The sequence below is a fragment of the Lagopus leucura genome, unplaced genomic scaffold (genome assembly GCF_019238085.1).
Source record: "Lagopus leucura isolate 7727_CA_CO unplaced genomic scaffold, USGS_WTPT01 Super-Scaffold_100037, whole genome shotgun sequence".
NCBI lineage: Eukaryota > Metazoa > Chordata > Aves > Galliformes > Phasianidae > Lagopus > Lagopus leucura.
In genome coordinates, this window is record NW_024962286.1 from 4,271,689 (window position 1) to 4,285,573 (window position 13,885).

A 13,885-nucleotide genomic window follows, 5' to 3' on the forward strand; every position below is an offset into this window, starting at 1 on the left:
TTGGGGGAAATATGGCTCACCGGTTTAAGAAATCCCGCCGGCTTCTAAACTTTCCTCCTCTGCTACTTTTCATCCTGTCTGGTTGGTCACTCCCCCTGTCAGAGGAGATGACATTGATGAGTCTCTTCATAATTGAGTGTAATTTTCCAGTTTTTCTCTGCTTGTAATGTCTTGGATCTGTCCAGAAGCACCATATGCAATATGTTTTTTCCACTGATGGCTGTGTGGCTTAGCTGAACGTTGTATTTTGCTTTACTTCCTTGAAAACTGCTATGCCCTGTAGGGTGGTAATAATTCAAGAGAGGAGCAGCTCAGGGCTCCATGCAGCAGTAACCCCTGAGGGCTGTAGCTGAGATGAGGATGTCATGTTAAACCACAAACTCTCTGCTCCCAAACGGATCTACATAACCAAGATGAACGGAAAGTGGGGACAAAAGAGAAGGGGAATATTGTCACCTCCACCTGCTGAGCAGGAGCCAAAGGCAGAGACATGGGTGGCAGGGCAGAAGTGAGGAGGGAAGTGGGGTTTGCTCAGGGATTTTGTTGATTGGCAAGAAACTCCTCCATCTAGGGGGAATATAGAGAGGCTGTGTACCCAAGAGGGGAAAACCTGGTGGAGTTTTATTTGGCACATGCCCTCAGCCAAGCTCTTTGGCCCCTCCATCCAGTCATGGGCATATCTTTAGCCCCCTTTGACTCGCAGCCTGAAGCTGAGGCCAGAGGGAGGTGGGCAGAGGGCTGTGCAGGAGCAGCCCCGCGTGGGGCAGGGCTGGAGCTGTGCAGGCAGCGCTAGGACCTTAGGAGTGCTCCACAGCCTCCTCCCAAAGGATTAGCTAATATTCCCTGAGCAGGGCGCGCTCCCCGGCCCATCGACTTTTTCTTTCCTCTCTATACGCGTTTTCCCTTCTTCTAGTTCATTCCAGAGCAGAGAGAGCTTTGGATTTCACTGAGCTTCTCTCTCTCTCTCTCTTTTTTTTTCCCCTCATAGCTGGACTGCTGCCAGTGTCTCGCAGGGCCGGCGTTTCATCTATCGGGACAGATTTTTCACCCCAGCCCAGCTGCACGCCCGCTGCCTGCGAGCAAACCCCAGCAGCAAGCAGAGCTCGGGAGGGCAGCGCACCCCATCCCCAGCCAAGGGGGACGTGGAGAGGAAGGAAAATTGCCTCCAGCACTCAGAGATTGTACCACGGCGCAGCGAAAGAAAGAACTGTCGGATCTCAAGGCATGAGCAGCTCACAAGATGCCCTGGGCTCTGCTGGATCCCTGCACGTAATATGACTGATGCTGAGCCTTTCGACTGCCTTCACAGAGCCGAGCTTTTGGATTTAAGGTAGTTTGCCCAGGACTGGACTTTGCTATGCTGGCCGAGGCAGCTCTTGTGCTTGGTGTGTGGCTGCAGCTCGCTGCGGGGCAGGAAGCACCTGGCCAAGGTGAGTGCTGTGGGGTCCCCACCGTGCTGGGACAGGAGCTGACCTGAAGTCACACTGCTGCCATAGCTCTGCCGTTCCCCTGGGGTGTTACTCTGCTGGCGTAAGGGCAAAGTGAAGGAAAATGTTTCTAAAATTGCTATATTAGAAAGAAAACTTACCTCCCTTGGAAAAGAAGCTGGCAGAGTTTAGTGCAGTAAGAGGGAGAGTCCTGATAGTCGCTGCTCCCCGTGTACTGGGCACCCTGGTTAAGAGAAGTGAAAGCAGTGATTGATACTGTACCTGTCCTGTTGTCCTCTGCCTAACCTCGTATAATTCAGTCCTGACGTTTTCTCCTTGCAATGCTTTCTCTTGGCTGCTGCTCGGGGAGAACGCCTGCGGTGTGGTGTCAGAGCCGACAGCGGGAAGGGGGACACGGAGGGGATGAGCGTCTCTCTCTGGTTAGCTGGGCAGGGACTGCTGGTATGGTTACTGGGGGGGATCCTTGTGCTCAGTAAAAGAAGGAACAGCGCTGGGACTGCTGCTGGCTGCAGCTGGTTTTCCCTGGAGTTTGAACCTGAGAAGTGTGAGAGGGGACATAAAATTCTATTGTGCCTGGACAGGATAATTCTGCTCCCAGCAGGCAAAGCAGACAGTGACTGCTCAGATCCCATTACAGGGAATGGATTTTGCCCACCGGTGACCCAAGCTGTGGAGAAGGGTCTGGAGGTGCAGGCTGGCTCAGGAACTGTGCGGCTGTCCCTGCCCATGCCATGCCCCAGAGGCAGTTACGCTGTTGCACTGCTGACAGCTTACTTTAGGCTTGCAAACTGCAAACTAGAAGAAGAGAACCTGCTGGTGGGCAGCATGCCTGCTTCCCAGCAACTTTTATGTGGGCACCTCCGGCCACTCCCAAAAGCAACCTTGAGCAAACAGCCAGCCTGGCAGGGCTCCTGTCTGGAGCCATTGTGGTGTGCCATCACCATGCAGCGAGGGGAAGTGATTGAGCCATGAGGATGCGTGGTCATAACTCTGCTTCCTGGGGTCTTGGCTGGATGTGAGCGGAGGCAGCTTCATTAACTTCAGGGGACAAAGACAGGGAGCTGCTGGGCAGCCAGTGGGGCTGAACAGTGAGCCCCCAGGAAAGGTGCAGACAATGCTGCTCACCCTCCACGCTCAGCTCAGCAGAAAAATTGTCTTTGCGTGGCCAAATAGCACAAGGGAAGACAAATGAGGAATTTAAGGCATAGTTAACCGAGACAGGACACGATCTTTTCTGGCTGTGGAACCCTTTTTGCTCTAGGAGCACTGAGTCCCACGTAAATGAAGCACATGGCACGTGTTCAGGTCCCAGCTGAGGGGAGCTCTTGGAGCGGATGTCTCCTGTCAGCATCTCAGAGCAGGACGCACACGCCTGGCTATTTTCCTCTTGGAAAAGCCAAGTGTGTAAATAAGCAGCGCTGGGACTCCATGGTGACATTTTGCTCTCAACTGATCCCTTCTAAACCCTTCTTTGCACGACTGATCCACGCCTATCGACAAGTACCAGCCCGAGGGGGACAAAAGGATGCCGCCAACACTTGTTCCCTGGGCTCCGGCTGTGCTCAGGGCTGATGGCGCAGGAGATTTTGTGGACGCCCCTTCTCCAAGAGCCCCACAAAAGTGAGAAATCTCTGCTTGGCATCTGGCCAAGCAGCCGATCCTTTTTTTGCTGTAAAGAGAGAAAACAGTTCGAAAACAGCAGCTGCTTGCGTAAGGCAGGGATTTGCTGGTAACAAATCCCCAAAGCCCCACCTCTGGCATAGGGGAGATGTTTGTGTTGGATGGAGGACAAAGAACAGCAAGAAAGATGAAGGAACAGAAAGCCTGAAGGGAAGGATGGTGGTGTGCCCAGCCACAATCAGCATCACTGCAGTGAGGATGTTTTTGTGAATCCTCTCTAGCAGAAAAGTCTCACAGAGAGGACTTCATTCCCATCTTACACAGGGCTGAGTGATGGAACTGAATTATGACGGATCACAACCCCTTCAGATAGCTCTGAAATACCAAACTGCCCACCAGCACAACTTGCTGTTGGTGACCATTGGCTGCTGGGCTGTTTGTTCTGCCCTCCAGGCAGGACGTGGTGGTGTCAAACTGCAGCCCTTCCTGCAGTGCTTCCTAACCCACGCAGCTATTCCCAGCAGTGATGGGTGAAACCCATGTCCGCAGGATGCTGACGTTCCGCCCGCCTCGCTGTGCCCACAGCTGCAGGGCACACTGCAGCACCATTACAAGGGTTTGGCTCTTGGCTCTCCATCAGCATCCTTCTCCCTTAGCAGGTGTCCATGTGGCTTGCCACCCTGTTTCCCTGGGGAATTCACTTTGGCAGGACGGGAGTTTACTGTCTGCTCCCCAGGGGAAACCTCCAAGTTTCTCCATGCGTGACCTTGTTTGCCATGGGGGAGCAATGTCCTTTGCCAGCACCAGAAGCTTTCACAGCTGCTTGTTGCAACACTCAGGAAACAAACACCGCCACTCAAAATAATGGGGAACAGAGGGGAGAAATTAAAATAGATGATTTTTTGCTGGGAAGAGGCCGCTGTGTTGCCAAAATCCCTCACTACAGCTTGGCAGCCAAGTCAGTGGCTTTATGCCCTTCCAGTAGAGGGGAGAGCAAGAAGCTGCAGCTCCACGCAGCCAGGAGCTCACAGCAGAACCGGTGTTGCATGCCTTGGTGAAGCAGCAGCTCGAAGGACCTGGAGGTGATGGATTTGGCTGTGCTGTGTGACGTGCTGCTGGAGCTGCACATCGCCGTGGGCAAGCAGAAAGCTGGCCAGGCTGTGCTTGTGTTTTCTGCTCAGGTCTGAGTGCCAAGCTGCTGGGTGTGTGTGTCTGCACAGGGTTGAGTCGTGCTGGGTCACGCAGAGCTGGACGTGAGCTGCTCCTGCCTCCTCTTGGCATCTCTGGCTTAGTCACCTCTGAGCAACATCGTTCTCCATTTCTCCAGTTGTTTCGTCATGGGTTTGGTATGGCTCTGTGCTCTCAGCCAGCACGTAATGCAGCAGGGAGGTGAAGGGCCTGGCCCTGGGTGGCTCTGCTCTCTGTAGCAGCACAGAAGCTCATTGCAGCGTGTTTTTCACACCTGGACACTGATGTTCTTGCCATGAGCGCTCAAGTTACCATTGCACATCTGATCCGTGCCAGGTGCCACCCTGAGGACACATACACGATGCCTTGGCACCCCCTGACTCCTGCCCTGGGTTTGCCATTTGTGTCTTCATCTGGGAGCAGTCCCCAGGAGGGGCTCTGTGACCCTGCTCCTCCCGTTTGTCTCAGGGCCTGCCTTGGCGTGCCTTCTGCAGGGGCAGAGCTCTTTGCAGGAGCCATCTCCTTCAAGCAATTAATTTTGCAGGGGCCTTTCCATTCAGCTGTCTGTTGCCTTGTGGTTTGCCTCCCACACGCGGCTCCAGCACTCAGCCATTGTGTGCTGCACTGAGCCCATCAGTGCCCCAGGTCCCACATTGCTTGGCAACCCTGCGTTCCCCATTCCTTCCCTGTCAAAGCAGCCCAAGCAGGCTGGCACCAACCGCTGCTCTGTGTTTTTTTTTCCTCCCTTTTTACACCTCAAAAGCTGCCAGAAAGCAGAATGTTGGCTAAAAAGATTCCAAATCCATGTTCCCACCACCAGGAACATGTCCTCCTTCATCTGAGAGAAGAAAGTGCCCAGGAACAGCCTGGTGCTGACTAACAAGAGGTGTCAGTGCAAACTGAGACAGCTCCAAGGCATTTTCTCAGCAGCAAGAGATGGACCCAGGGCATGTGGGTTTGCTTTTGGAGCTACTCTGACTCCTGATCCTGAACTTGAAATAGGACTGTAAAACAATTTCATTTGTAGGCAGGGGGAATGCCACTGCCTGCTCCTGGAGAGTCCAACCCAATGCAGGTTTTTGGATCTCAGAGGGTTTAGGATCCAGTTTTTGTTCCCAATAGTTTTTTTGTTGTTGTTGTGTATGTAGTTGTGAACAGCCTTGGGCAAACCCTAACTTCAGTGCACCTCAGAGGGTTCAGCAAAGCCCAGCTGTCCACACCACAGGGTCCAAACAAAGCCATCAAACACAGGGTGATGGGATGAGAAGCTCCCAGGCAGCTGCTAGCAGGGCTGAGTACAAAGCCCAGGAGCCCTCTCTCTGTAAGTAATAGCAATAAAAAGGGTGCCTGCTGAAGTCTCTCCCCAGCAAGCTTCTGAGATCAGCATTCTGAGATCTGGCCCAAGAAAACCAAGTCTTCCCAATTTCTACACCATTTCTCTAACCACCCCTCTCTCTTCCCCTGTTAGGTCCTCAGCCCTCCATTTCCAATTCAGAGGGAGACATCCTCTTCTTACTGGACAGCTCTGGCAGCGTCTCCTACTATGAATTCTCCAAGGTCAAGGAATTCATGTGGGACCTCGTGCGGCCTTTCACCTTTGGCCCCAACGATGTCCAGACCAGCATCATCCACATCAGCACGACCCCCACCATGGAGTTCCCCTTTGACCGGTACCTGTCCCGTGGGACGGTGCAGCAAGCCATCCGGGACACCCGACAGCTCATGGGTGACACCAACACAGGCAAAGCGCTCTCCTTTGCCAAGGAGAAGCTCTTCAGCAATGATGCTGGTGCCCGGCCAGATGTGCCCAAGGTTCTGGTTTGGGTGACGGATGGGTTCTCCAGTGACGACATCTCTGAGCCCATGCAGCTCCTGAAGGACATGGGAGTGACAGTCTTCATTGTCAGCACAGGGCGGGGGAATTACCTGGAGTTGTCTGCTGCTGCCAGCCAGCCTCCTGAGAAGCACCTGCACTTTGTGGACGTGGATGACCTCCCCATCATCACCAAGGAGCTGCGAGATGCTATGCTAGGTATGCTGGGGCTGGGCTGCGGTCTCAGGGAGCTTGCAGCAGGACAAGCTTGAAAATCCCCTAAAACCAACAGATCTCCTGCTCCACAGGAGCATGTTAACACACTGCACGTACGAAAGCTGTGTGCCTGGGTAGGCTTTGGCCCCTGAGCTCTGCCTGCACGCTTTTATGGCTCAGGCAGGGTGCTGGCACCCATCCCCTGCCTACAAGTAGCTGGCAGTCAGTGCTCTCTTACCACGAGCAATTAGCGATGATGGTTGTTGCTCTCAGAATTAAGACTTCAGCACAGGAATGTTTTTGTTCCACAAATCCCCTGTTGTAACGTGTTCTGCATCTGCCAGATCTACAGAGCAGCTTGGCCAGTGCAGCCCTTGGAAGAAATTCCCAGCCCAGTTTGTTGGGCTCGGCAAGGCAGCTGCTGGCACGTCTGTGACTGCACAGACAGCAAGAACAGGCAGAGAGCTGCTTTCTAACAGCCCAGTGTTTTAAAGCACCTAGGAAAGAGAGAGCCAAAGCCAGAATGAGGGACAAGGGATAAGTGCTGGGAAACCAGCGCCAGGAACGCTGCATGCTGAGCTGCACAGTGCATGTCCTCTGTGCCACTGCAGCATGCATCCATGATCGCAAAGCAGGGGTTCAGCCTCAGCCTTTGGATCTGTTTGGAAAGCTGAGCAAGCAACTGGGACTTTGCAGACTTTCATTTTCTGGAGGCTTTGTCACTGTTGGAAGTCCTGTTTTAATTCCCCACTTGGTTTCTGCTGTGTGAGTCAGACAGAGCTGTCTGTGGTGTGTCCAAGTAACCCCTTAGTGCAGAATCCTCTCTGTGTAGCAGTTTCTTCCTATTTTCAGCCACTGCCATTAGCAAATCACACCCAGGGGCCACGTTCTCTTCTCTGTCTGATCTGAGTATGGGACCTTCTATCTTACAGGTGCCATGCAGACCCCAAATGTTTCCTTTCAAGTAGCTGTTTCAGCTTCTAGTGCACCCTGAATCCACATGGTATAAAAGTGTCATGGAAGGAGAATGTATCAGTGCTGCAGAGCAATGAGCCTTGGTTCCCTTTCCTCCAACACCCTCACGTAGCACTGACCGTGAGCAAGTGATCAGGAAAATGATCCCAAACCTTGAATGTCCATTCTGGTGATGGAGAAGCATGTTTCCTTTTCCAGAATTGGAAATATTGCCCCATCCACATTAAAGCACGGAAGTAAAGCCATGAAGCAGAGGTGCTTTGTCCCAAGACCCCACTGCCTCTCCTGCAGAATGGATTATGGATCCAGGGCAGAAGGGGTTCATCTGCTGCCTGACTGCATTTCTTGTGCACATCATAAAAGCAGCAGCACTCCTGCAAGTCTAATCTTGACCTCGCCAGCATTCACGGGATGCCAACGAGCTCACTGCTGTGAAATGGTGCTTCTGTGTCCACCCTCATCCTGTGAGTCACCCGCAGGCAGGAGGCAAGTGTGTCTGAGCTGTGTCCAAGTGCTCCCAGGAGGGCACTGCCTGGTCCAGCGCCAGAGGTTACACATTGATTCCCCTGCCAGCACGGAGGGACTGAGAAGGAAATCAATGAGCATCTACTTTCTTGGATTTATCTCCTTCTTCAATGGTCAGAGCAGCTGTCGTATGGCAGCAGAAGTGCTTGGGCGTGCCGTAGCTCATCCTTGGGTGCTGCATCCCATCACTTCAGTCTTCCCAATTTATTTGCAGCATCCCCATGCCCTGCAGCCAAGCTCATTCATTTCTGTTCCCTGAGCTTTTGGCAGAGCTTTTGGCACCAGGACCTTTCCTCTGTTCCTGGCTCCTCTGTGTTCCAGCCGTGGGGCTCACAGGAGGCTGCAGAGTCCCATGTCCATGGTGCTGGGAGGGAGCAGTGCTGCTGCCCACCCCACAGCCAAGCAACAGCTCAGAGAAAAAAAAAAATGAGACTGCCTTTGCTTGGTGCAGGCATAGCAGAGCTTCTTTCTGTCTCTAGATGCCACCAGTTAGAAGCAAAGTTTCCAGGTGCCTGTCATTTTTGAAGCTTTGTGCATGGCTTTGAGAATTCGGGTTTGTACTGGTGAACTTTTGGCTCACTGAATTGTTATCAAGGAGCTCAGCTGCACCTCAGTGACTTCAGCTGTCATCCAGTGTCCCCAAAGGTCACATCTCCCATCCAAAGGGCCTGCATTTCTGGCATTCCATGTCCTGTGTACAACTGCCATCATTGATTTCTTGCTCTTGCCTCTCTCTCAGATGTTATCCAAGCAAATCGGCTCCATGTGGTGGATATCACATCAAGTAGCTTCCGTCTGACGTGGCCCCAACTCCTCTCTCAAGAAACCGGTTACTACACCCTGCAGTATGCCCCAACAGATGACCTGGCAGCCAAGAGGACAGTGCAGGTGTCCGGGGCTCACACCAGCCTCACGCTGAGCAATCTTGCTCCAGAAACTACATATGAGGTGGCACTCGTTCCTGAATCCAACGTCCACTACTTCCCTCCCCAGACAATAAGGGTTACCACCCTGGCAGGTAAAGTGTGCATAACCATGATGCAAGGAAAGTTCTGCCATGCTGAGCCTCCCAGATAGAGAGGAAGACAGGGCAGTCTGTGCTGCATGCTGCCTGGTCTGATGGGGGGAGGCAGACGGTTGCAGTCAAGCCAGAACAAAGCAAGGGGAAGGCATCTTTTGGCTGACACAATGCAGGCAGATCTTCTCCTAGAAACAAGTTGTGCACTGCCTAGTACAGGGCCAGAAGATGCCCTTCCAACATTAAAATCATTGGATATGGCAGAAAGCAGATTCCTGGGAGAGGGCAGGAGCTGTAGATGCAGTTAGAGAAGGTCATGTGCTTCTGCAGGCAGAGGTGCGCACCGCTGGGGCATCCTTTGTGAGGGGAGGGATTGGGGCAGCACTTGAGCACAGCCAGCCTTTCTAAACCTTCCACCTCCTGGAAGCCAGGTCCATCGTGCTCCTCTGAGAGCATCCTGATGCCATAAACTGCATGCTCATTCTCATCTTTCCATGCTTCTTTCAGAGGAAATCAGTCCAGCTCAGATTGTCATCACAGACTCCAGGCCGCACAGCTTCCAGGTCAGCTGGGCACCTACACCAGACAGTGTGACTAGCTACCAGGTCCTGTATGGGCCACTTCGTGGGGACTCAGCGCAGCTGCTGGAGGTGGATGGCACCCACAACAGCACTGTTGTGGAGAACCTAGCACCCAACACCACCTATCTGGTGACGGTGACTGCGATCTACAGTTCAGGAAAGGAGAAATCGCTGTCAGCCAAAGCATGCACTCAGGAAGGTGAGCACTGTGCTGATAGGGAATGGTGTGGGCACAGATCTGCCTTTGGGTGAGGCCTGATAACAGTCTGATTCCTGGGGTTGGATGAGAGGAGGAGAACTGCAGCTTCTGGTGAGCAACACGTGATATGCTATCAGGGTGTTGCAGATGCATAAAGCCTAGGGCTCAAGGTAATGGCCTCAAGTTGCACCACAGGAAGGGCAGATTGGATGTTAGGAAATGGTGGTGAGTCACTGTCCCCAGGGGTGCTCAAGAACCATAGACACGTGGCACTGAGGGACACGGTCAGTGGGCATGGTGGGGTGGGTTGGGCTCGGAGATCTTAGAGGTCTTTTCCAACCTTAATTGGTTCTGTAATTTTATGACTGAAAGCAAATTGGCCGCACACTGTATGACTGCTCTTATGGGCTGCATATGGCTGAGCTGCTATGAGGCTACAACAACTGCTTCACGCAAAGGCCCACAGTTACAAGGATCTTCTCCTTTCTCTAGAGGGCTCCAAAGTGAGGCACCTTCGCTTTGAAGACTTGGGTTCCAACACCCTGAAGGCTTCATGGGATGCTGCAGATGGGAAGGTCCTTGGTTACCGAGTCAGGTGCCGGCGGCAAACCGGCCCTTCATCACTCATCAGTGTGTCACCACAAATCCACAGCGTGCTCCTCACAGACATGGCCCCAGGCACCACAAATAAAGTGTGTGTCAAGTCCATGTACAAGGATCAGCCGGGCAAGGGGCTGTGCCGCATGGTGCACATGCAGCCAGGTGAGTCAGGGCACAAGGGAAGACCCTGGGCCTGAAGGGGACGTGGGTGCTGGAGATCCTGCAGAGCTGTGCTGAAATACTGTGCTCATCAGCCAGCTCGTCAACAGGGCTTCATCACAGCTACCACCACTCCAAGGACATTGCCCTGAGCTTGGCTCTTCTTTTCTTCTCCTCTTTTTGAAGAGCAATGCTCCTCCTAGTGGCACTATGGTTACAGGCAGGAGGAAAAGCATGCAGGTGTTTTGGTGGTGATTTGGGATGACAGAAGATGGGGGGAGGCTGATGAAAGCTGGCTTTCAACAAGGGAGAAACAAGCTAACTACTCAACACAGCTACCAAGGCAATGACATCTGCTTTCCTCCTTGCACTACCCAGAAGCCACTTACTATAATGAAACACAAAGGGATTCTCAATAGGCTGAAATAAGAGATAAGAAGCAGCTGTGTGACAGAGCAGAAGCACAGCCTTCTTCCCGCCAAGAGGCCAGAGTGATGGCGATGATGACCACAGAGTCAGCAGATCTATGACTCAGTCTGATTTGGAGAACGGGTAAACAAAGCTGACATCATGCTTTTTGTGTTCTTCCCAGCTACAGAAGCCCCAGGGTACAAGCACAGACAGAAGGCATGACAGACCTGAGCGTGAACTGATCCCCCACAGAGCAGGAGATCTTGCTTGGAACAAAGGTTTGGATGAAAAGGAGGGACCTACAGAGGAAATCAGGAAGCTCACAGGCCATCTCCCAGCCTGCACTGTCTGTTGAGCTGTCCTGGTTGCAAAGCCTAAGGGCCATCCTCAATCAAGTTCTTGCAAAGCTTGAAGATGGGGTTCAGCTGGACGGAGCTGACAATCCCACTGCTAGATCCCAAATCTGTACCCTCTCTTGTATAAACCTGCCTGACAAACAACAAACAAAAGGCAACTGATGAATCCTCACTATTGCTTGCTTATTTCCTGTACTCTATTTATTAAATGTTGATACAGTTGTATTTTTGCAGCCTGTGAGCATGTTCAGGATGCAGCTGTTTACTGCACTGGCCTTTTGTTCTGGGCACTGCACTCAGAGAAAGATTGCAAGCTGTCAACAGCCACTGACACTGACAAACAGCTTACCTTCAACTCATCCAGTGTATTTAATACATGTTTCAAAATAGGCATCCCCAAAGTATACCATCTCAGGGATGGAAGGTGAAAGCAGTAGGAGAAAAAATAACAAGTACAGAGAACATACAGTACACAGAGGAAACCTGGTCAAAGGCTCTAGGACTTCTGAAAAGAAGAAAAGAGGTTATACCCATTTGGTCTTTGGCCTGGACATGGAGACACGTTGTAAAAGACATTTTGCAGTAAATGAATAATCTAGTTTTCCTGGGGGGGAAGGGTGATTTATGGCAAACTTTGTTGGTGAACTCTGAGGAGTGAAACAAGAAAGCAGTGCCAGCCCAGGGCAGCGTTGCTGGGTGCGCTCTGAGAAGTTTGCTCATGTCTGCCTGCTGAATTCCTGAGTTTTATCAACACTGGTAATGGTGTTAAATTCATCTGCTGCAGTGACACAGAGATCCCAGATGGACTCTGAAGGATTCAGCTCCCCCAGGTCATTTGCTTTGGGATTTAATAGCAGTCTGAGAGAACAGAAAACTCGGAAACTTGGAACTTTGCTTCCCCAGCAGGCTACACTGTTCTCAGCCCTCAGCTGAGCCCGAGGAGCAGCAGCAAGTCAAGAAAGGCCAGACTGCATGACCATACAAAGCAGTTATTTTGGTCTCTCATTCAACATACCTTCAAACAACACAACAGCACAGTCCTGCCTGGATTGTGACCACCCAATGACTGCAGCATACCTGCAATCAGTTGCAACAAGTCAGATATGTGTCCTACAGCAGCTATATTGAGATTAATTAGCATGTCCTATGGCTAATTAGGGGACACCAGACTTCAGCACTATCATTCCTGGCTCTATCCTTTGCACTCTAAAAATATATATTTTTTAAGATTCCTTGTCCTGGGCTCCTACCCTGTGCTAAGCTTTAGATCATTTTAAGAACTATTATTTTTTCCAGGAGATGAGTAAATCTGGTTCTTCCCCTCTGGCTCCACGCTTGAATTGGCTGTCACTATGCAACTCTTCAGAAAGGGGAGTTGAAAAATAAGACAATTCTAGCAGCTAGTGACAAAACCACATGAAAAGCCCAGTTCCAAAGTTTGGCACTTATGGCTATAAAAAACAACTACATCTCTGGTAACTGAAACCAGCATCAGTGGGAACACCTCACCTCACTAATGCTTGCTTCGTTTTAAATATGTTGCTTGTTTGGTCTGCATATGAAAGATTCATTTTCTTAAAGCTGTGCTTGGAGAGCCTCCATCCACTGACAGTCCATCACACAAACCCTCCACAGCTCTGCTTATGGACTCCTTCAAACAATTCCTTCTGGAGCTGAGAGGAACTTTGTCTCTGACCTGAAGTGCTGAGCGTGGAACTCAACACGTGCGGGTTTGTGGGACATTTGCCTTGGGCTCCTCGCACAGGAGGAAGGGATGGGAGGGAGGTGAGTCATTCATTAACTCGATAAGAAGATTCCGTATGATTTGTGTTCTCCTATGGAATGTGTATGTGTGACTGATTAATCTTAATGGAGGCTCTGTGCTGAGGGGAAGATAAAGCCTCTGGAATCTCTCACGCAATAAAGTATCTTGTTCGTTCTTGCTGTAGGATAGAGACTGTGTAGTACAACTCCCTGCATAGCTTACTACTGCATTAAGACCTCCCCCCCAGATGTAATGCATCCTTTTGAAGACAGTCAATTAAAAATACAAGAGCTACTGAATGACTCCTTTGTTCTTGGGGGCAGTAAAGACAAATCAGTTTAGTGGAATGAGAAGCTGGAATTCACCTCGATTTTAAGTGGTTAAAAACAAGCATTCTTCCCACGACTTCACAGTCTGGTTTATATTCCCAACCTTGCAAAAATCAAATACATAGCCAGAAAGACATCAGCCTCAATAAAGCTCATTGCCTCACTTTTTCTTCTTCCCCCCTTTGACTCCTTCGAGTTCCTCCACACTACAAACAGTGAGATTAGGGACAGCTTTTGCAAAGCATACTTCTATACCAGCCACAAACACGAGTTCCTCCTCCTGCTCCTCAGCAGCAGTGCTTGGAGGACACAGGGCTGCCTCCAGCAGCAAACCCAGAAGGCACAGCAAACCCAGAAGGCTGTACGAGGTAACGGCCTCAGAAGCGTTCACAGCGCTGTCACACGCCGCTGCGCACCCGACCGCCATTTTGGGCCCGCTCCCTTAGCAACACAACAACACTTCCGTTGCTACGGCAAAGCGCATCTCAATAAAGTTTGTCCCTCCCCGCTGCCCATCCCGGCCTACCTTCCTCTCATCCTTCCGGCTTAACGCTGATTGGTGTTCGACGCGTGACGTCACCATGGCGCCTGCGCCCGGCCCAATCGGAGGCGGCGCGCGTGGCTCAGCGCGGCGTGGGTCCCGCGGTGCAGCCGGCGGCGGGGCGGCGCCATGTCCTGGCTC

General features: G+C 51.7%; 1 protein-coding gene across 2 annotated transcripts; it reads left to right on the top strand.

Annotated features, from left to right (window-relative positions):
- Positions 1–785: 785 nt before the first annotated feature.
- Positions 786–13,169, top strand: VWA1 (von Willebrand factor A domain containing 1). 2 transcript variants are annotated; one of them, XM_042883229.1, is made up of 6 exons: positions 786–1,430; positions 5,725–6,288; positions 8,525–8,803; positions 9,311–9,583; positions 10,076–10,345; positions 10,941–13,169. In XM_042883229.1, the coding sequence occupies exons 1-6, from the start codon at positions 1,358–1,360 to the stop codon at positions 10,973–10,975; spliced, it is 1,494 nt and encodes a 497-aa protein (XP_042739163.1). In that variant the 5' UTR covers positions 786–1,357; the 3' UTR covers positions 10,976–13,169. The 2 variants fall into 2 exon arrangements, with proteins under 2 accessions (XP_042739163.1, XP_042739162.1); XM_042883228.1 differs by having other exon boundaries at positions 789–1,430; positions 10,935–13,169.
- The last annotated feature ends 716 nt before the right edge of the window (positions 13,170–13,885 follow it).